The 23529-nt window shown below is 46.1% G+C and overlaps 1 protein-coding gene across 1 annotated transcript in view; it reads left to right on the top strand.

Annotated features, from left to right (window-relative positions):
• Positions 1-20774, top strand: part of drosha (drosha ribonuclease III) — a 150519-nt gene extending 129745 nt beyond the window's left edge. The window contains exons 31-32 of the mRNA XM_080201532.1: positions 1087-1133; positions 20220-20774. Coding sequence (XP_080057658.1) covers positions 1087-1133; positions 20220-20350 — 178 coding nt within the window. The 3' untranslated portion in view covers positions 20351-20774. The remainder of the gene's footprint in view (positions 1-1086; positions 1134-20219) is intronic.
• The last annotated feature ends 2755 nt before the right edge of the window (positions 20775-23529 follow it).

Raw genomic sequence — 23529 nt, 5'->3', positions numbered from 1 at the left:
TTAATTTCCACACCTTTGACCTCCTTGGACATGGAATCCCCTCCCTTATCCTGTCTGTTCTTTCAAGATCATAATAAGGCCATAAGATATTGGAACAAACTTGGGTCATTCGGCCCATCGAGTCTGCTTCTCCATTCGATCATGGCTGATAAGTTTCTCAACCCCATTCTCCCACCTTTTCCTTGTAACCTTTGATCCCCATACCAATCAAGAATCTATCTACCTCTGTCTTAAAAGACACTCAATGACCCAGCCTCCACAGCCTTCGTGGCAGTGAATTCCACAGGTCCACCACCCTCTGGTTGAAGAGATTCCTCCTCGTCTCAGTTGTAAAGGTTTGTCCCTTTATTCTGAGGCTGTGCCTTAAGTGGGGGGAGGGTTCATGAAGCCTCCCCCTTGAACCTAAGCTTCTGGTCCCCTGTGCTAACACCACCTGATGTGACCCAGTGACAAAATCTTCCGTGCAGCATCTAGGGAAGGTTTAAGATTTTAAAGGGGCCACATAAATGCAGATCGTTGTTGCTGCTGTTACTCAAAAAAGCATTCCTTATTGTTGTAATTGAGATCCAGTTGAGTTTTGTAAAAAAAAAGAAAATGCTGCAATGAAGTTGATGTTTTCTTGCACCATCTTTAATGATTTATATTTGTGGCTGGAAGTGATGCAGTGTCCGACCTTTTAGGATTCATCATCCGTTTTTGTATTGCTTCATTTTTGTGCGCTCTGATCACGCTGATTAAACTGGCAGCCACAACCGGCTTTGCCTCTTGCTGGCAGCTTGACTGAAATGTTGGCAGTTTATTTCACCAGAGACACTGCTCGGGAAAAGACACAGTTCAGCCGTTTTTTTATTAATGGACGTGGGCGCTCGCTTTACGAGGAAAATCATTGAGGTTTTATTACCCGCCCCCGCAGCCGAACAATGATGAAAGCTGGGCCACCATTCACCCACTCCCCAGCTCCCCCCCCCGGGAGAGGCTGAGAGCAGGCTGCTGTGTTTGGGAGGCTGTTTTGTAATCCTGCACCGCCCGGTTCCTGAGCAGGGCTTCCGTTTGCCACTTATAATTATTATTTTCTCTCTCCCACAGCATTCAACAAGCAGAAATGGGCGCTGCCATGGACGCCTTGGAAAAATGTAAGAGAATTTTTCTTTCGGTGTTCGCCGTCTTTTGTCCTTTTACCTTTAATTCTTAAAGAGAAAACCAAGTGATTGTACGTTTGGACTGGAACTGATGAGTAAGGAAATGATCGCAGTCACCTCGGAGGATATGAAACACAAAAACTCCAAACCAGAAAACTAGTCAGATCAAAGACACATCAGGCCACAACCTTCATCCCGTTTTATTAGTGCATCTGGGAACCTTGATCCGAGTGTTAGCATTGTCCAAACGTGCACAGGGTTTGTACCCCATTCCCCGCAGTCCCAGTGAATCTGGGGGTGATGCCCAGTTGATTGGATGCATTTATAGTGAATTAAACAGAACTGCCTCTTGGTACTTATAAACACTGGGGAAAGCAACATTCTTCAAAACATTAATGCAGAACATTAATCCGTAAAAATATTCTGGGCGGCATTTCCCATCTCGCTTGTCACGAGAGGCGTAGCGGGTGGGACAGAAAATGCTGACCTTGGGTGGAAATTTCTGCTCTTGGGGTGAAGATATGTACGTGATATCTTCACGTACAGATACCTCAAACCACAATAAACACAGAGGAAAATGCCACCCTCTGTGTTTATTGTGGTTTGAGATATCTGTACGTGAAGAGTAAAGTTGAATCAGGTTGTGGTTATTGAGTGTTAAATGACCATCTCGGGCTGAAGTGTGTACTGATAGGAGGTGATGAGAAACATTCCCGCTTGGCGTACTGTTTAGAACAAGACATCCGCGGGCTTCCAGGTTACAGACGACTGGCCATTAAATCCTGGGGTTAGCAAACGATGTCTCGAAAGGGGCAAACCTGTTGGAGATTGGTGCCTGAAGCTTAAAGATGAAACATCTGATGCGATGCATCAAGTACCAAAAGTAGAACATGTAATTATAGAGCTGTCTAAGGAGCATCAATGTTAAATTGAGGTGGGAGGGAAAATCGGCAGAGATAATTGCCCTGTTCATGGCCTTGTGTCAGATGAATTTTGGGTAGATGGAATTCAATCAAAATAATTACCATGTTAGTTTACTCGTCATTGTTAGTGGGTAGATCAGCAAACACGTCCACAATCAGTCAGTAATGCTGTCAGGTTGTTTATTGAAGTTTCGTGTTGCCTCAGAATGAAACCAATTGGTTCTATTATTCCACTCTTGTCGAAGTGAGGAATCTGTTCTGATTCTGTCTCTTTTCCACAAGGTAATTCACGTACTGTCGCTCTCATTATCCCCGCGCGCTAGGCCTGACTCACGCTTGCTGGAGCAGAGGCAACATTCCAATGGATGCTGGAAATCTGAAACAAAATAAAACAACAGTGAATGTTGGAAATATCCAGTGGGTCTGGCAGTGCCTGTGGAGATAGAGACGGAGTTGGCGTTTCAGGTCCTTTCGGAAGTACCTGCAATGTTAACTGTTTCTGCCCCCACAGCTGCTGCTGAGTGTTTCATAGAACCATAGAATCCCTACAGTGCAGGAGGAGGCCACTCAGCCCATCAGACCTGCACCGACAACAAGCCCACTCAAACCCTATCTCCATAACCCCACATACTTACCCTGCTTATCTCTCTAACACCAAGCGACAATTTAGCATGGCCAGTCCACCTAACTGGCAGAACTTTGGACTGTGGGAGGAAACCAGAGCGGCCGGAGGAAACCCACTCAGACACGGGGTGAATGTGCAAACTCCACACAGGCCAGAATAGAACCCGGGTCCCTGGTGCTCTGAGGCAGTACTGTGCTGCCCCTGCCTTTTCCATTCCTTATCTTTGGCACGGCAGAGTTTCATCCAATGAATAAATCGAGAACAAAATCAGAGTTCAGCCTGGACAATCGCTGCCCTCTTCCCAGACAGTGGGACATGTGGAACGTTGTGTGATAAGCGGGCATGTGCCTGGATTGGTTGGGCAGTGTACGTGAGATTTTCTGCTTGGGGTTTTGCGTGAACTCATTGAGGCAGCAGTGTGGGCCATCACGCTGTCCACCTTGTGTACAAGGGGCTACGTACTCTTGTGTGTCAGCCATGGCTCAGTGGTCAGCACTCTCGCCCTGAGTCAGAGCGTTGTGGGTTCAAATCACACTCTGGGACTTGAACACGAAATTCTAGACTGCCGCTCCAGTGCAGCGCTGGGTGACTGCTGCACTGTTGGAGGTGCCATCTCTCAGCTGAGTCATTTAGCTGAACCCCTGTCTACCCGCTCTGGGGCGGTAGAAGATCCCAGGGCACTAGGGATCGCACAAGAGAGTTATCCCCGGTGTCCTGGTCAACAATTCTGCCTCAGTCAACATCGATGGGCCAAATGGCCTCTTCTGCGCTGTAGGTGACTTTGTGACAGGAACCGATGATCTGATTGTTATCACGTTGCAACTGGGAGCTTGCTATGTTCAAATAGGCTGTCGGATTCTCTGCATTACAGCAGTAACCACCCTTAAAAATTCTTCATAACCACTAAGTCCCAAAGTGCTTTGCAGCTTATGAAAGTTGCTATATAAATGCAAATCTTTCTTTTTGATGTCATACATTTATCCTGTATTGTCTGACCTGACATCTTTAGAATCACAGAATCCCTACAGTGCGGAAGGAGGCCATTCAGCCCTTCGAGCCTGCACCAACAACAATCTCACCCTATTCCCGTAACCCCACATATTATACCTTGCTAACCTCCCAAAACTGAGGACAATTTAGCAAGGCCAATTAACCTAACCCTCGCATCTTTAAACTGCGGGAGGAAACCAGAGCCCCCGGAGGAAACCCATGCAGACACAGGGAGAACGTGCAGACCCTGCACAGACAGTGAGCCAAGCCGGGAATCGAACCCACGGCCCTGGAGCTGAGAGGCACCATTGCTAACCACTGTACCTATACTTAAAACAATCATATACTTAGAGGAAATAAAGCTCTTATTTTGTTGAGAGGTCACAACTGAATTCTTGTATAGCCAGAAATGTTTTCCATACTTTTCTTCTATCATGGGAGGTGGGCGTCGCTGGTGAAGCCAGCATTTGCTGCCCATCCCTACTTGACTAGTTTGCTCGGCCATTTCAGACGATAGTCAAGAACTAGCCACATTGCTGTGGGTCTGAAGTCACATGTAGGCCAGACCCGGTAAAGATGGCAGATTTCCTTCCCTAAAGGACATTGGTAAATCAGATGGGTTTTTACAACAGTCAGTGAATCACAGGATCCCTACAGTGCAGAAAGAGGCCATTCGGCCCATCAAGTCTGCACAGACCACAATCCCACCCAGGCTCTATCCCTGTAACCCCACATATTTACCCTGCTAATCCCCCTGACACTGAGGGTCAATTTAGCTAATCAACCTAACCTGTGCATCTTTGGAATGTGGGAGTGATAGTTGTCATGGTCACTATTACTGAAACTAGCTTTATATTCCAGATTTATTCATTGAATTTAAATATTGCTTAAAAAAAAGACATTTTGGTCAAGCTTTGTATCTTGCACTTATCACGACTGCTGCAAGAATACCAAGGTCAGAGAAAACAACAACCCTGTATGAGAAAGCACATTTGTATGTACTGGAAGCTACATTTATTAACACACTGGGCTCTGTTCTTTGCAGACAGAAAGAACACATATACACGTTGCATCTGTTTCAGCTAAACAAAATAAGTTATAGTCATTCACTGATTCATTCCTCCGGGCAATGTTTTGACCAATCAGAGTCAAGCTGCCTGGTTTAAATTTTAAACAGCACTCAGCAGTTAATTGTCAGTCACCATTAACTGGTGCATTCTTCATGGCATCACCTCTGTTAATCAAAGTCCACTTGCCAACCAATCAGCACTCTCTTCTCATATTGTATAAAGTCGTTGCCGCCCCTGCCCTTTTTGAGACTGTCCTGATGAGTGCAAGACAAAAAGCTTCGACAAGATTTTTTTTTCCAGCGATACTCAAGTCCTCCGCGACCAAATGACGAATTGAATTTAAATTCTGTTGTGGTGGGATTTGAACCCTCGTCCCCCGAGCATTGGCTTGGATCACTAGACTAGTGATCTTAACCACTAACCCCCAGTTCCCCCGCCCCCTTTGACAATGCCAGTCAATAAATATAGAGTTCAGCTGCTTCCGTTTTCCTTTGTTCTGTGAATATACAAAGCAGGAGCTTTAATATTGGATGGATCATGTGTTCCTCTGTGAATTCTAATGCTTCCCTCTGTGTTCCAGCTACTCATGCTCACTGTGTGATTCAGAGGGAAAATCACAGTGTGACTGTACCTTTTAAGAGCTCTGCAGGCAGGTGTTTAACCAGCTTGTTAGAGTCACGTGGTCTACCTCCTCCACACGCTTGCAATGAGAAGCTGACTCCAGACTAGACACTTGTATCTTTCGCAACAGCGCCTTGCTGTTTAGTTCTCTTGTGGAAAAGGTTCTCTTAGCTAGGGATCTGTCGACAGATTTTATTGCTTGCTTTGCTGTCGCGTCTTGAAAACTCATTCATAGGAGCTCGGTTGGCCGCACCGCGTCTCAGCGCCGTGGGGAACTTTGTGCTTTTGTTTTCAAAAAGCTACCTGGGTGTTATAAATTGAAAGACGCAGGTATTCGGCTTGTGTGTTCGAGGCACATCAAAGATGTGTTTATTACCTTCCGCCGATACTTAGTTTGGAGCAATGTGAAAACTTCCTCCAACTAAATCTTGGGAAGACAGAAGCAATTACCTTCAATCCCTATCCCTGTTCCCAAGCCAATAATCCTATTCCTCTCCCAGGCAAAAATCTGAGGCCGAGTCACTTTGCAAACCTGGTGTCGTATTTGACCTCGGACTAATCTAACGACACATCTGCACCATCGCTAAGACTGCACCTCCATATCAGTGCCCGACCTCTGCCTCTCCCCAGTTTATTTGTTGCTGAAACCCTCACCCGTTTCCTTGTCACCTCTCGACTCGATCATTCTCATTCCGTCCTCCCTGGCCTCTCTCCTTCAACTCGAAGACATCAAAATCTTCGTTCTTGCCCTAACTCCGAGGGCAGCACGGTGGCACAGTGGTTAGCACTGCTGCCTCACAGCGTCGGGGGCCCAGGTTCGATTCCCGGCTTTGGTGACTGTCTGTGCGGAGACTGCACGTTCTCCCCGTGTCTGCGTGGGTTTCCTCCGGGTGCTCCGACTTCCTCCCACAGTCTGAAAGACGTGGTGGTTAGGTGGATTGGCCATGCTAAATTCTCCCTCAGTGTACCCGAACAGGCGTCGGAGTGTGGCGAGCAGGGGATTTTCACACTAACTTCATTGGGGGGCGGTTTAGAACGGAGTTGAGGAGGAACTTCTTCACTCAAAGGGTGGTGAATCTCTGGAATTCTCTGCCCGTTGAAGTGGTGGAGGCTGCCTCGCTAAATATTTTTAAGACGCGGGTTGATGGGTTTTTGATAAGAGAGGGGATTAAGGGTTATGGGGAGAGGGCGGGAAAGTGGAACTGAGCCACGACAGATCAGCCATGATCTTATTGAATGGCGGGGCAGGCTCGAAGGGCTAGATGGCCTACTCCTGCTCCTATTTCTTATGTTCTTATGACACTAATAAATAAGTTTAGACTTAAATTTAATTCACAGCAAATACTAGGCCTCTATTATCTCTCTGCTCACTGACTCAGACTGGCTCCCAGTCAAGCAACATCTCCGTTTTAAGTGTTCCAGGGTTTTGTATCTCTCCATGTCCTTTCCCCCTCTCCATCCCTGTAACCTCTAATTCTGCCTTCTTGGTTTTAATCACTCCACCACTGGTAGCGTGCCAAGACCTGAACTCTGGCATTCCTTCACTGACCCTCTCTGGCTCTCTACCTAAGCTGCTCCTTAAAGCCTGACATCTAATTCCCGTGTGGCTTGGTGTGGTATTTTTATTTGATAACACTCTTACAAAGTGCCCCGGGGTGCTTTGCTGTTTGGAAGGTGCGATAGAAATCCAAGCTGTTGTCGTCTCTCCAGGAGGGCTTGTAACGAAATGCTTGAACCCAATTGTTGAAAACAAGGCGACCTAAACTTCTGTCTCATCCTCGCTGTAAATGTCAGTTCTCCAACTGGGCTTCTGGCCAGCTTTTCAAAAGCAACACCAGAAGCTGCAGCTCGCTCTGATCATCGTTGCTAAAGTGAGCACTGTCCTTGTATAGCCAGCGAGGGGTGAAGAGGGACAATTGCAGTCTTCTATCACCAGGCGGTGTTAATTCCTGCACTCCAGTGTCACAGAGTGAACAAGAATCAGCCCGCTGTCATGTAGACCTCGGGACGTTTACATGGGTATATTAACTGGAGATTTTGCTGTGTGTGAACAAAGGTTTTTTTTTTGAAAGAGATTTAGAATTCCCTGAACTATCGAGCTGATATTGGAAAAGTCAGACAGCGACCCTGCTCGGGGCCCCCCACTCCTCTCGAAGCATTTCAGGTCAGTGGTGCACCAGAGTGTGATGGTTTTCATAACCATTCCTGCCTTGGAACTATAGAACCACTAACAACTCAGGAGACACGACGCAGCCACCCCCACCCCCTCACCACTCTGCTCGCTCTTTGACGGGACAGATGTCCCACATCTTTGCGTTTTGGCTGTAACCCTGTCAGTCCCTCGCCCTCAAATCCCTGCCTCTTAAATACTGTTGATGCTCGCTCGGGTCGAGCATTCCAGTCCCCTGATTACTCTGAGTGAAAACGTTTCTCCTCATCTTCCCTCCGGATCTCTCTCCAGTGATGTTGAATCCCAAGACAGCTGGTTTTTTTTCTTTGTCGAAACCTCTCATTCTCTTGAAAGCCCCTTGTGAGTTCAGCTGTTGACCTTCCCTGTTCCGAGGGGAACAGTTCCAATCTCTGCTCCTAACTATCACAACGGAAGATGTAGGAGCTGAATATCTATTTGGAGGACTGTGCGTTATTCTTGGTGTGCTATCTTCTGACGCCCAGAGCAGGGTGTTGGGTTTTGGGTCAGGAGGCCAATTTTGTGGTCAACTTGGGGTCAGAGCCCCACACGGTAGGAGTAGTCACTCGGACTGACCCAAGTTGGCCCAGTTACTAGCCAGAAGGCAGCCTTGCTTTGAGGGGAGGCTGGAGGGGATAAGCGGAGATCTTGGAGCATTGAAGGAGCAGCAGCCTGAGAGAGAGCATCACCATCTTGGAATGCCCTTGCATTTAAAGCTCTCAAGTTAAAAAAAAAAACAATGCTCTCAGCAGCCGGACCCGGGTTCGATTCCTGGCTTGGGTCACTGTCTACGAGGACATTCTCCCCGTGTCTGCGTGGGTTTCCTCCAGGTGCTCCAGTTTCCTCCCACACTCCAAAGATGTGCGGGTTGGGTTGATTGGTCATGTTAGTGTCAGGGTAAATACACAGGGTTATGTGGATAGGGCCTGGGTGGGATTGTGGTCGGAGCAGACTCGATGGGTCAAAAGACATCTTTCTGCACTGTGTGGATTCTAATTGTTTTCAATCCTGACAGGAGTGTGTGTGAATTAATTTCCTCTCATATCTAAATGGGGCTCTTAACAGTGAGCCTTTCCTAAAATCCCTTTCTGCAGGCAAAGATATCAGATATAATTTAAAAACCATTTATTGTTCTTGTCTTCTTTCTGCTTTTCATTTTGAAATTTACAAGAGCAAGTGATCTTTATTTGAAATCACTTGTCCTCACACCATTGTGCTTTTGCCAAATTCTTTGTGTATAGACAATTATAAATGTTCCTTTTGTTTCTGTACTGCTACAGAATCTATTCCAACCCGCGAAAGCTATTCCCTGCCACTTTTCAGATAATGCAAGACATTGATGAGGCCACATCTGGAATGCTGTGTGCTGTTCATGTCTAAGAATGGACATACTTAGAAGGAGGCCATTTGGCCCATTGAGTCTGTACTGACTCTCTGAAAGACCATCCCATCCAGACCCTAATCCTGTAACCCCCACGTATTTACCCCGCTTGTCCCCCTAACTTACATATCTTGGGACAATTTAGCACGGCCAATCGGCCTAACCTGAACATCTTTGGAGTGTGGAAGGAAACCGGAGCACCCGGAGGAAACCCACACGGACACAGGGAGAATGTGCAGACTCCGCACAGACAGTGACCCAAGGCCGGAATTGACCCCGGGTCCCTGGCGCTGTGAGACAGCAGTGCTAACCACTGTGCCCCTTGCCCTTGAGGGAGTATAACGGAGGTTCACTGACTGCTGAGGAAGCAAGGATTATCCTCGGAGGGGAGCTTGAGTGGACTGGACCTATAACCCTTAGAACTTAGAAGGATGAGCAGTGATGTTCCTGAGTGTCTTGGTGATGCTAAGAGGTTTCCCCAGGCTGGGTAATCTAGAACGTGGGGTCACAGTCTCTCTCACTCAGCCATTTTAGCCCTGAGATCGGGAAAATATCCTTCACTCAAAGGACTATGAATGTTGGGAATTCCCAGCTCCAGAGAGTTGTGGGTAATCAGTCATTGAGAATATTCCGGGATTGAGGTCAGTAGATAGTTGGGTACAAAGGGAATTCTGGGATATGTGGGAAGTTGCTGACGAGAGAGAAGATTGGCCACGATCCTGTTGAACTCTTGAGTAGGCCCAGTGGGTTAAATTGCTAAGGATGGCACGCAGATTCTCAGTCACATCACTGGCAGCTCTCAAACCCCAACAACACTCCCAGTCTCAATGTGGAGACCTACCCTGCATCATCAGGGACTTGGCTGAAATGCAAATATGATCAGGCCCGAGGCAGTTCACATCTCGGAGTCGAGGGGAAACCCCAGAACTAAAATCCTTTTTGAGAAGCTTTTTCTGCCCTCAGCCCGAAGGGGGCTCGGAGCCTCTGGCTTGGATAACGTGCATCACCCCAACCCTGCCCTGCCGCACCGCGCCCCCCCCCCCCCCCCCCCCACCTCCTACCCCCACTCTGCCCCATCCTGGCCCTGCCCCACCCACCACCACCCCATCCCTCCCAGTCCCGCCCCTCTCTACCGCCTATTACAGGGATACATCCAGCTGGAAGTGTTACCTCCGTGTGTCGCTGCACAGATGCTACTGAGTTTTTCCAGCATTTTCTGTCCCGGTTTCAAATTTCCAGCATCTCCGGTATTTTGTCTTTTATAAAACGAGGCCGGCAGAATGTTACCTTTAACTGTCAGTGGCAGCTCGGAATGGCATCTCTGTTCCAACCTGTGACTTGTAAAACAATGCTCGACTTTTCTATCCATGGGATCCTGTCACACTTGCTAAATATTGTTGTCTTCAGAGCCTTAGCATATTTGTGTGCCTGCATGTGCATGTTTCTGCATTTGTGCATGGCATTGTGTGTGTGTGTGTCAGCGTGCAGGTGTGTGTCTTTGCATGCATGCATGGTTCTGTGTGTGCGTCTGCGTGTGTCTGACAAGCTGAAGTAAACAGTACGTTTCAGATGATCTTTGTTTCATTCCCACATAATGTATTCAGTGCTCCAAACTCTCCATTTCCCATCACAACATTGGCACCATTTTGCAGTAAAATCAATTGGGTAAATTGGCTGCTTATTGTTTGGTGACTGCTGCAGTGATTCTGTGAAGATTTCGATTGTTTTGCCTGTCGAGTGTGGGGCTGAATGTGGTGATCTGACTGCCACGATAAGAAGATGGGACATGCCCAAACACATTGCCGAGCTTCAAAAGTCCAATGACAACCGGTGGAGAATGAGCGCGTTGGTAATCAAACCACAATCATTAAATATTAATGAGGATCTAATGTCAACGATTGGCGGCTTTAAACAAAAGGGAAATAAATTGGAGAAAAATGCAGCCCTTCAGTCAAATCAACTATTCGAGAAATGAGATTCAAATGAATACAATTTTCTAACTGGGGTATTGTGAACACTGTACACACAAGTGGATTCAGTTCAGTGATGACTTTTATCAGAACTATTTTGCAAAACAAAAAACAAATTAAGGCAGATAATTAAATTGAAATAAATGTTAAGTAAATCCCTTTGCACCTAGAGTGTGTTACCATCAAAAGTGCTTTCCAGTGAGTATAAAGAGGCATAAATTTGAGATGAAGATAAAGGATGCCATTGTCTTCAATACAAACTATATTGGTTTTTAATACACGGTGATCACCTCACTCAGACCACTCGCTCGTCGGACTGTTCGCTTGCCCATCCTCTTGCTCACTCGCTCACATGCTTGCTCGCTCGTCCGTTCGCTCACTCGCTCGCTCACTCACTCTCTGACTCACTTGCTCTCACATACATACTGGCACTGTCTCTTTCTCTCACACACTTATATTCTTTCTCTCTCATGCGTGCGCACACACACTCTTACTCTCAAACACACTTACACTCGTATGCTCGCTCACTCTCGCACGCTGGCACTATTCCTCTCACACATACACATTCTCGCTCTCAAACGCACACTCTCTCACTCAGACTCCTCACTCACATTCACTCTGGCATCTCTCCACCTCCCCCTCTCTCTCTCTCACTCACATTCTCTCTCTCTCTCATGCACACACTCACTCACTCAGACGCCTTATTCACTCTGGCACTCTCTCCCTTTCTCTCACATGTACACATGCACATATATTCTCTCTCTCTCACACGCGCACATACATTCACACTGACATTCTCACACACACACGCACATGCTCACACATCGTCTCTCATGCACACACACGTTCACAATCACATTCTCTCTCTCACACACACACACACGTTCACACTCACATTCTCTCTCTCACAATGCACTCACTGTAAACGAAAAATCAGACTGATTTGATTATTCATCTGTGAGCAGTTGCCTTGCCTTGGAGTGACATTTGTCAAGATTCAGAGCAGTTCAGGGCTGGTTGGCTTCTTTCCATTTCTCTTTATAACCTGCAACCATGTTCCCAATAAATTCACCTTTCTTAAACATGTTAATTAACGTTAAGTATATTTTCTCAAAGTGCAAAACCAATCCAAATGTGAGGTTCAAAATTCTCCCACTCTTGGTCCTTGATTGGAACTTTGTTAGTGTTTTTTTCACACGTTCTTTGGTCTCGGACGCATCTTCCAAGTTATTCTAATAGCGTCTGCTTATAGGAGCAGAAGCAGGCCATTCAGCCCCTCCTGTGTGTCCTGTTGCCATTCAGTGAGATCATGTCTGATCCTTTTTATTCAGAATATTAAAGGGAGGTGGATTAATCTTTCTCATTGAAATCCTTTGGGAGAATAAATGTGCCAGGAACTGAAATATTCTTGCTTCAATGAGCACTGATTAAGTTAAATTTAAAAATTTAACTTGAGGAAGTAGGGATTTAACTCAGGAAGTAGGGATTGCACTAAATTTGATCCCATTGGGTAAAAATCAGTGGGCCACATACTCCTTGGAAAGGGGTTGAGAGAGTGGGATTTGGGGGTACAGATATGCAGATCACTGAAAAGTAGTTTGGATTAGTCAATTATTTTGAAATAGCAAGCCAAGCTGTAGTTTTTTTTCATACCAATAGAATTGAAACACAGAAATTCCATGAAGACTATCCCTTGGTTCATTCCCCATTGCAATGCTGTGACTAATCAGAGTCAACTTGCCAACCAATCAGCATCCTTCTCTCATGCTGTATAAATGTTTATTCTCTTTGAAATTTGGCATTCTTGACTTTGTCCTGAAGAATGCAAGTCTCTTTTTTTTTCAGCAATATTTAAGTTCTGTGCTATCAAATCATTATTTCTATATCAGAGGCACAACAAACACTAATTTTGAGAGACGGAACATAATTTTCTGCATTGGAGACTTAAGTTTTTCATGGTGTGTATCCCCCTGCTTGGAATGGTAGGAAATGATGGCCCTTTCTGCTCTTGGAACCTCACTGATTACACATGGGTAAGTATCTCTCTGAATCAGGTCGCAGGCCAGGAGCTGATCTGTCTGCCTGCTATTACCTGGTGGGATTGAAGGTCTGGGCGACATGTTTAAACATCTTGCTCTCTCCAACCCACTGGCCTCCAGCGTGTAAAGAAAGCTACATGCCACTTCAGCCACTGTGTGTGTGTGTGTGTGTGTGTGTGTGTGTGTGTGTGTGTGTGTGTGTGTGTGAGGGTGTGTGTACACATGTGTCTGTGCAAGCATGTGTGTGTGTAAATGAGTGAGCATATGTCTGTGTGCACATGAGCATGTACACTTGTGTCTTTGTGTCTGTGTGTAAGCATGTGCACGTGCGTCTGTGTGTGTATGAGTGTGTACACTTGTGTCTTTGTGTGTGCCTGTGTGTAATCATGAGTACATGTGTGTGTGTCTGTGTGTGTGTGAGATTGAATATACATTTGAAAAACACGTTTGAGTGTAAAAACACATTTGTGTGTAAGCATGTGCATGTGTCTGTGTGTGAGTGAGTGTGTGTGTAGACTTGGGTGTTTGTGTGTGTCTGTGTGTAAGCGTAAGTACATGTGTCTGTGTGTGAGCGTGTGTATGTGTGAGATTGAATATGCATTTGAAAAATACATTGGAGGTTATTCACAAAAACTGGCAGTATAGGAAAGTTACCTATTGTGAAAGGTTAAGTGCTTGAATTTCATTTTAAACAGCCTCTCCCGCTTAGCCCTTTGAAATCTTGGCATTGTTTTGTACAACAGATTTAAATAAATTAAGTGTGTTGACGCCCAACCAAATATAACTTCCAATTCTCACTTCAGTGTCACTTCTGCAGCAAGATTTAGAAAAGACCAGTTGTACCTCAGCTACATGCTGTAATCCGTAACTTCACCAAAAACACCTAAAGTTTTGCAGAGATTGGAAACAGCAGCAGAGACTGATGGTGCCTCCCAGCTGGTCAGGCAGCAACAGGGGGAAGGTCAGGTTACTGTGAGAGCTCAGCACAGTGATACAGGTAGAAATGCAGATGGACAGGGTGAGGGGGACTAAATAAATACTGTGTTGGTAGCAATTGTTCCAGCTGATCAGTCCTGGAAGGAGGCAGCAGTGAGTTAGAACAAAGAAAATTACAGCACAGGAACAGGCCCTTCGGCCCTCCAAGCCTGCACCGACCATGCTGCCCGTCTGAATTAAAACCCCCAACTCTTCCAGGGCCATATCCCTCTATTCCCATTCTATTCATATATTTGTCACAACGGTCCTTATAAGTCACTATCGTAGGATAGAGGATTGGCTGTCAAATAGGAGGCAGAGAGTGGGGGTCAACGGGTGCTATTCGGATTGGCGGTTGGTGACTAGTGGAGTGCCCCAGGGGTCGGTGCTGGGGCCTCAGCTTTTTACCATTTATACAGATGATCTGGAGGAGGGAGCTGAGTGTAAGGTGTCGAAATTTGCTGATGACACAAAGATAAGTGGAAAAGCAAATTGTGCGGAGGGTGTAGAAAGTCTGCAGAGGGACCTAGATAGGCTGAGCGAGTGGGCGAGGACCTGGCAGATGGAGTATAATGTTGGCAAGTGTGAGGTTATCCACTTTGGCAGGAATAATAGTAGGAGGGACTACTACTTAAAGGGTGAAAAGCTGCAGCATGCTACGGTGCAGAGGGACCTGGGGGTCCTTGTGCATGAGTCGCAAAAACCCAGCCTGCAGGTGCAGCAGGTGGTCAGGAAGACAAATGGGATGCTGGCCTTCATAGCGAGGGGGATTGCATATAAAAGTAGGGAGGTCTTGCTGCAACTGTACAGGGCACTGGTGAGGCCGCAGCTGGAGTACTGTGTGCAGTTTTGGTCGCCACACTTACGCAAGGATATTTTGGCCTTGGAGGGAGTGCAGAGGAGGTTCACTAGGCTGATACCGGAGTTGAGGGGGTTGAACTATGAAGAGAGGCTGAATAGACTGGGCTTGTACTCATTGGAGTTTAGAAGGATGAGGGGGGATCTTATTGAGACGTACAAGATGATGAAGGGGATGGATAGGGTAGAGGTGGAGAGACTCTTCCCGCTCAGAAGGGACAGCAGGACTAGAGGGCACAGCCTCAAGATAAGGGGGGGGCGCAGTTTAGAACGGAGTTGAGGAGGAACTTCTTCACTCAAAGGGTGGTGAATCTCTGGAATCCTCTGCCCGTTGAAGTGGTGGAGGCTGCCTCACTAAATATATTTAAGACACAGATAGATAGGTTTTTGGTAGGCAAGGGAATTAAGGGTTATGGGGAGAAAGCGGGAAAGTGGAACTGAGCCACTTCAGATCAGCCATGATCTTGTTGAATGGCAGGGCAGGCTCGAAGGGCTAGATGGCCTACTCCTGCTCCTATTTCTTATGTTCTTATGTAACCACTTCCACTACCTTCCCCAGCAGCAAGTTCCAGGCACCCACCACTCTGTGTAAAACAATCAGCCTTGTACATCCCCTTTAAACCTTGCCCCTCGCACCTGAAACCTGTGCCCCCTAATAATTGGGAAAAATCTTCTGACTATCCAGCGGAAGTATGGCAAGTGATGGAAACTCTTTAGCAACATCCCATTTCTCCAGGTTAAATTGCCCTCTGCCCTTTCTAACCCAATTTAACTATGCACAAATCACCCACATGTTCCCATGTATTCAGATCTTATTACCTCTTTATCTCTCCTGCAAGTTAGTGTTTGTCATAGGATTATTTTGCAACCTATATTTTTAAAAGTTTAATTTTGTGTCCCAAGTAGGCTTATATTAACACTGCAGTGAAGTTATTGTGAAAATCCCCCAGTCGCCACGCTCCGGCACCTGTTCGGGTACACTGAGGGAGGATTTAGCACGGCCAATGCACCCTGACTGGCATGTCTCTCAGACTGTGGGAGAAAACCAGAGCACCTGGAGTAAACCCACGCAGACACGGGGACAATGTGCAGACTCTGCGCAGGCAGTGACCCAAAATGTGAATTGAACCCAGGTCCCTGGCGCTGAGAGGCAGCAGTGCTAACCACTGTGCAAATTGAGACCTTTTTCAATGGAACTAATAACATTTCTGCCGTCTTGACAAATGTTAATTTATTTATGAGAAAGCTGAGAGCAGAGGAGCCCAGCTGAGTCAAACCTGACACTTTTGTGGTGCAAATTCCTCAGATTGTGGAAGTTTTTAGGCAGGTGAAAGTTTTGCTTCAAAGCTTTTTCCGAAGAGAGAAATAAGATGTCCACGGTTGGATTGGGTTAATTTGGCAGGGAGGGGGAGTGTGGCAAATTCCTTCGTGACAACAAGGCATTTATCTAGCACCTTTTAAAGCAGAAAGCAGCCCAAACTGCTTCACCGATATCAGACAAAGGTTCATTCCTAGGGCAATGAAATGTTGCACTGCGGGGTCAGGAAAAGAAACCACGACTGGTTTTGCCTCCAATTGGTTGTGTAAAAAATGACACTAGGCGAGGGGAATTCCACTGATCTGGACAACAAAGCAATAAGAAGTCTCTCAACACCAGGTTAAAGTCCAACAGCTTGAAGATAATGAAGGGGATGGATAGGGTAGAGGTAGAGAGATTCTTCCTGCTTAGAAAGGATAGCAGAACTAGAGGGCACAGCCTCAAGGTAAGGGGGGTGCAGTTTAGATCGGAGTTGAGGAGGAACTTCTTCACTCAAAGGGTGGTGAATCTTTGGAATTCTCTGCCCATTGAAGTGGTGGAGGCTGCCTCGCTAAATATATTTAAGTCACGGGTAGATAGGTTTTTGATAGACAAGGGGATTAAGGGTTATGGGGAGAAAGCGGGAAAGTGGAACTGATCCACTTCAGATCAGCCATGACCTTCTTGAATGGCGGGGCAGGCTCGAAGGGTGAGATGGCCTACTCCTCCTATTTATGTTCTTAACTTTATTGGGATTTTCTCTGAAAGCTTGTGATTCCAACTAAACCACTTGGACTTGGTGTTGTGAGACTTCTTACTGTGCCCACCCCAGTCCAACCCCAGCAGTTCTACTTCTGGACAATTAAAGAAAGATGGTGCTGTTGTTCGTGTCAAAGACTGCGTTTCAAAGTCGGTCAGGATATCCGGGGTAACCCCCTCTTCTTGATGGGCCGAATGATCTCCTTTTGTGCTGTAGAGATTCTATGATTCCTTTTCATAACAGTGCAATGGCAGAGGACTCTTTCTCTTACATTAGAGAGAGCAGACAGGGGCCTCATTTCAATGTTTCATGTGAAGCAGTCCCACAGTATGGTATTGGAGTGCCGTTAACCCCCGCCTCTACCGCTTTCTCACAACCCTCAGGAAAAGAAACTCATCTTCACTGTAGCATGGTGGCACAATGGTTGGCACTGCTGCCTCACAGCGCCAGGGACCCAGGTTTGATTCTAGCCTCGGGTCACTGTCTGTGTGGAGTTTGCACGTTCTCCCCATGTGTGCCTGGGTTTCCTCCAGGTGCTCCGGTTTCCCCTCTCAGTCCAAAGATGTGTAGGTTAGGTTGATTGGCCAAGCTCAACTGCCCCTAGTGTCATGATAAATATGTGGGGTTAGGGGCTGGGTGGGAGTGTTGCTGATACAGGCTCGATAGGCCGAATGGCCTCTTTCTGCACTGTAGGGATTCTGTGATCTCAAATGGGAGCCCCCTTATTTTTAAAGCTTGTCTCCTAGTTCCAGTCTCTTGGACAAGGAGACACAACTCTGGCATTTCCCCCTGTGGATCAAAGCACAGTCGAATGATCAACCCACATTACCTTAATGCTGACACACACACACATGTTTATCACTATAGCTGTAAACCCATCACATATAAATAAGAGAGCATTTCACTTTAAATTTGTGCATTTTTTCAATTTGTTTGGAATATGTGTAGGTCATTTGCTTTATTGGAAATGATTCCACAATTGTATTTGCTATCTGCTGTTGATGTTTGAACAGTTCATCACATCAATACAGGATAATATAAAGTACTGTGTGAAGAGGCAGTCCTTCCTCCTCCTCCTCTGTCAATAAGCTGCCCAGACAATGTTATGGAAATGTCTTTGCGATCAGTCCACGAGTTACCCATTGAAACTCCTGTTTTGATGCCTTTGTGTGATTTTGGTTTGCAGAGAGTTAATATTCCCATTGACCTGTGTGGCCACAAGGCAACGCAATGATCTCACACGCACAAATTGGCCACTTTATAATACAGCACACCTTATAAAAATCTCCCACGCAATCAATCATAGAATCCCTGCAGCACAGAAGGAGGCTATTCGGCCCATTGAGCCTGCACTGACAACAATTCCACCTATCCCTGTAATCTCATGCATTTACCCTGCTAATCCTTCTGACACTAAGGGAGAATTTAGCATGGCCAATCCATTTAACTCGCACATTTTTGGGCTGTGGGAGGAAGCCAGAGCACCCGGAGGAAACCCAACGCAGAGACAGAGAGGACAGTGACCCGAGGCCGGAGTTGAACCCAGGTCCCTGGTGCTGTGAGGCAGCAGTGCTAACCAAAAAAAAAATTAAGAGGGAAGATTTTATTTCTTCTTTCGTGGGATGTGAGCATTTCCAGCAGGGCCAACACTTTGTAGCCCATTTCTTATTGCCCTTTGAACCGAGTGGCTTGCTAGGCCGTTTCAGAGGGCATTTAGGAGTCAACCACATTGCTGTGGATCTGGAACCAGACCAGATTAGGGCAACGAAAGAGCCCAGAACAATCCAACTAATGCCTGTCTTCCTCTCCTCCAGCCCCCATGGCCACTGTCCCTCGTCATTCAGTTGTGCTCCCACCGAGGCAGTGACCTCTGTTCTATTGACGTGTCCTGCTATCCTACCTTTGCCACTACTAACACCCTCCTGTCCCCACTGGCACTATTAACACCCCATTATCCCATGTCCATGGTATATTCGTCAATCTCTCCTTAACTCCGACCTATCACTGACTTTCCATTCTCCCCCCACCTCTCCGCCCCCCTTCCAGGTATATAATTTCATCACGTTTCTGTCCTTTTCAGCTCTGAAGAAGGGTTATTAGGGCTCAAAACTTTAATTATATTTCTCTCACCATGGATGCTGCCAGACCTGTTGAGTTTATTCAACATTTGCCGTTTTGATGGAAGACAGTGGTCTCAAAAGGACATTAATGAAGTCGATGGGTTTTTTATAACAATCGATAACAGTCACCACTTGATGTTTTATTAGTTGTCTTTAAGTTCCATCAGCAACATTGGTGAGATTTGAACCCGTGTCCCCAGAGCATTAGCCTGAGTTATTAACCCAGTGGCATTGCCACTATGCCACTGCCCCCCTGATTTGATTTGATTTATTATTGTCACAGGTATTGGTATACAGTAAAAAGTATTGTCTCTTGCACACTATACAGACAAAGCATTACCATTCGTAGAGAAGGAAGGGAGAGAGTACAGAATGTAGTGTTATAGTCATAGCTAGGGTGTAGAGAAAGATCAACATAATGTGAGGAAAGTCCAGTCAAAAGTCAGAAGAACATAAGAAATAGGAGCAGGAGTAGGCCATCGAGCCGTTTGAGCCTGCCCCGCCATTCAGTAAGATCATGGCTGATCTGAAGTGGATCAGTTCCACTTTCCTGCTTTCTCCCCATAACCCTTAATCCCCTTGTCTGTCAAAAACCTATCTACCCGTGACTTAAATATATTTAGCGAGGCAGCCTCCACCACTTCAACAGGCAAAAAGTCTGACAGCAGCAGGGAAGAAACTGTCCTTGAATCAGTTGGTACGTGACCTCGGACGTTTGTCTCGTTGTACCGAAGGAAGAAGGTGGAAGAGAAAATGTCCGGGGTGCGTGGGATCCTTAATTTTGCTGAGGCAGCGAGAAGTGTAGACAGAGTGAATGGATGGGAGGCTGGTTTGAGTGATGGACTGGGCTTTGTTCACAACCCTTTGTAGTTCCTTGCAGCCTTGGACAGAGCAGGAGCCGTACCAAGCTGTGATACGTCCGGGCAGAATGCTTTCTATGGCTGTGCCTGAGGGTGGGGTGGGGCCTTATTCCAAAAGTATCTTTTCCTCGTCTCTCTGCATTCTCTCCTCCATTTGCCCCACTAACCCCTGCATTGGGTCGCCAACTTGTGTGGCCTCACCTGCTTTGCTTCATTTCTGCAAGGACATCTTCACCAGCCAGCAGACTGCCCTAGATTTATTTCTGGGGGGTGTGGGGGGTCTTTTTTATACATTTCTGAGTGGATTCTTTTTTTTTTCTCTCTCTCTTGCAATTTCAGTGTAACATTCTTGAAGCACTACCAGGGTATAGTTCATTAATAAAATATTTCCTCCTTGCACCAGATAACTTTCCCCAGATGGCTCATCAGAAACGCTTCATTGAGCGGAAATACAGACAGGAGCTGAGAGAAATGAGGCGGGAAAGAGAGCGACAGGAGAAGGATCCCAGCGAGACAGAAGAGAGCAGAAAATAAACGAGTACATGAGAACTGTGGCATATTTACCTTCTTAAACAACTGCAGTTCCAGCCACATTTGCCTTTGGGGACGTAACCTATTTTTAATGTGAAAGTGAATGAGGAGGCACAAAATGTGAGCAGCGAGATCAAGAGATGGTGTTCCATTCTTAGCAACGAGGTATGCAGCTCATAGTCCTGCAGAGAACACGTTGCATCACACAGGGTGGTTTGTCTCTTTGTTATTTAAATGTATATTTAACACCCGCGTCTCATTTTGGTTTTAATCATTTTGGTTTCACATTTGTAGCTTTGATTTTCAAAGCAGCTGATTTTATTTTTAAAACTTGTTGCTTTTACTCGACGCAGGTTTTGGGTGCACGTCTGGAGCCTCTGTAACATCTTGCTAATGATAGGTCAATAAAATACCTCTTTTTTTTTAATTAACCGAGAAACGTCTCTTTACGGGACCGCCGCTGAGGGCCCAGATGGAATGCAGAACGGTGGCACAGTGGTTAGCGCTGCTGCCTCACAGCGCCAGGAACCCGGGTTCGATTCCCGGCTTGGGCCACTGTCTGCGTGGAGTCTGCGCGTTCACCCCGCGCCCGCGCAAGTTTCCTCCACGTGCTCCGGTTTCCTCCCACAGTCCGCAGAAACGTGCTGGTTAAGTGCATTGACCCGAACAGGCGACTAGGAGAATTTCACAGTGACTTCATTGCGGTGTGAATGTCAGCCTTACTTGTGAATAACAAATAAACTTTCAACTTTGCAAAGAAAATTTGTGCTTTTCATCAGGTTTCCCCTGGACTGTACAATGAGTGGGAATCTTTGTACCATTCCCCACTAAATCCTTCAGTTCCATCACTCAGTGTATAAGCGTACGCAGAGACTGTTTGGCACAGTTAAACATTTTAAGGTGTGCTGCTGTCTGGAGTTGGAACCTGACAGCCAAATTGAATTTATTAAATGCACTGAGAACATTTTATGCTTGTTAGGATTTAGCATTGTCACTTTTTTATACATCCACTCCGATGTGAAATGTGTCCTAACTCGGAAGTGGTTGGCACATGCGTCGATATAATTAAATTGATGCCTGTGAGACCAAACAGGACACCCACAGGTTCTGTGTCTTCGCAAGAACTGAGTTTGTTTCACTGCGCTTCTACTTAATCTGTTCGCAAGTCTGCCGTGACAAGTCTGCAAGGTGAACCTGCAAGTTTGTTTAGGACGTGATGCTAACTTTGTGCTCAAAGGATTTCATACACCGCGCTGATCCTGCCTCCCGGCACACAATTACTTTCACACAAGCCCTTCAATAAGTAAGGCTTCCTGTGAGAAGTCTACTACTCACTCAGTCGGATTATGTATTTTTACACATAACTTATCAAAATGTTAACACTAGAATTGCGATTGTTGATTTTCCTGAACTCCTGCCAAAGATTCTTGGGGGGGGGGTGGGGGTGGTAGTAATTCATTCTACTCAAGAACTAAGCCTTAAAAGACAATAGAAGTTGGTATTTAAAATTGAGAATAAGCCTAGTCCCAGCTTTATGATTAGGAGAACTTTTTTAATGAAGTGCTTTTTTTTTGCCGCCAAAAGGTTAGATTGTTTTTATACAGAGCAGCAAGAAATCGGAATTCTGATAAGTGCTCCCTGTAACCCTTCGTGACCTCCTGACACTCCAGTATGGTAATTTGACAATTAGTTGTGCATATTAGCAGACATCTGGCACCATTTTTATTTCAGCACAGAACTGCAAACCGGGTTTCAGGACCACTGTTTTGACATATCTGACATTTCCAAGCAAACAAGATCTGCGCGTTAACCAGCCCGATCTTCGATGAAACCAATTTCCTTTGAAAGTCTTTGTTGTCTGTGTGTTTCACAACATTTTGTTGCATGTTGTTGCTGGATGTTAATCAATCTGTCAGATTCTACATGGCGTTGTATAATCCCCACTGTGCACGATGCCATTAAGATGCTGCAATACTCCAGCATCACGATGTGTTCTGCCACCAGACTTATGCAATGATTAGTTAGAATAGGAATAATAATTTGAAATGGAAGGCAAGTCTGAACTTATTTTGTCAAATTGCTTTGTGCATTGTCGTAACTGAGGGGGGCCTTTTGATCTGGAAAGTGGAGAAACTATTCGCCTTAAAAATTTCTTTCATCTAGACGCATCTTTTGTTCCTTCACTTGTCTCATTACCTCTCCTTTTCGTCTTGCACCACCTACTCTTTTTATTTGTTGTTCAATTTCTCCTGTCTTCCACCCTGTCACTGATCGTGAGATGGCACGGTGACACAGTGGTTAGCACCACACAGCACCAGGGACCGGGGTTCAATTCCCGTCTTGGGTCACTGTCTGTGCAGAGTGAATCATTGAATCATAGAATCCCGACAGTGCAGAAGGAGGCCATTCAGCCCATTGACTCTGCACTGACCACAATCCTAGCCAGGCCTATTCCAGTATCCCCACATATTTACCCTGCTAATTCCCTGACATTCGGGTCAATTTATCATGGCCAATCACCCTCACCCGCACGTCTTTGGAGTCCGGGAGGAAACCGGAGTACCCAAAGTAAACCCATGTAGACACGGGGAGAATGTGCAAACTCCACACAGACAGTGACCCGAGGCTGGAATTGAACCCGGGTCCCTGGCGCTGTGAGACAGCAGTGTTAACCACCTTGCCGCCCTACAGCTGCACCTTCTCCCCATGTCTGCGTGGGTTTCCTCCGGTTTCCTCCCACAGACCGAAAGACGTGCTGGTTAAGTGCGTTGGCCATGCTAAATTCTCTCTCCGTGTACCCGAACAAGCACCTGAGTGTGGTGACTTGGGGAAATTCACAGTAGTTTCATTGCAGTGTTAATCTAAGCCTACTTGTGATGCTAATAAAATTTTTTTTTTAAAAAAAAACCTTCCTTCTGTGCTTTTCCTGGTTGGGCCAACATTCATTGTCTATCCCTGCAGGCATTTAAGAGTCAACCACATTGCTGTGGCTCTGGAGTCACATATCAGCCAGACCAGGTAAGGATGGCAGATTTCCTTTGCTAAAGGACATTAGTGAACTAGATGGGTTTTTCCAACAATGGTTTCATGGACATCAGTAGATTCTTAATTCCAGATTTTTTTTTTTATTGACTTCAAATTCCACCAGCGGGATTCAAACCTGCATCTCCAGAAATTAGTTA

This window comes from Carcharhinus amblyrhynchos, chromosome 2 (assembly GCF_965287045.1).
Source record: "Carcharhinus amblyrhynchos chromosome 2, sCarAmb.v2.hapA, whole genome shotgun sequence".
Lineage (NCBI taxonomy): Eukaryota > Metazoa > Chordata > Chondrichthyes > Carcharhiniformes > Carcharhinidae > Carcharhinus > Carcharhinus amblyrhynchos.
Note: the sequence above shows the minus strand (reverse complement) of the source record. Positions and strands in the feature narration are given on the sequence as shown.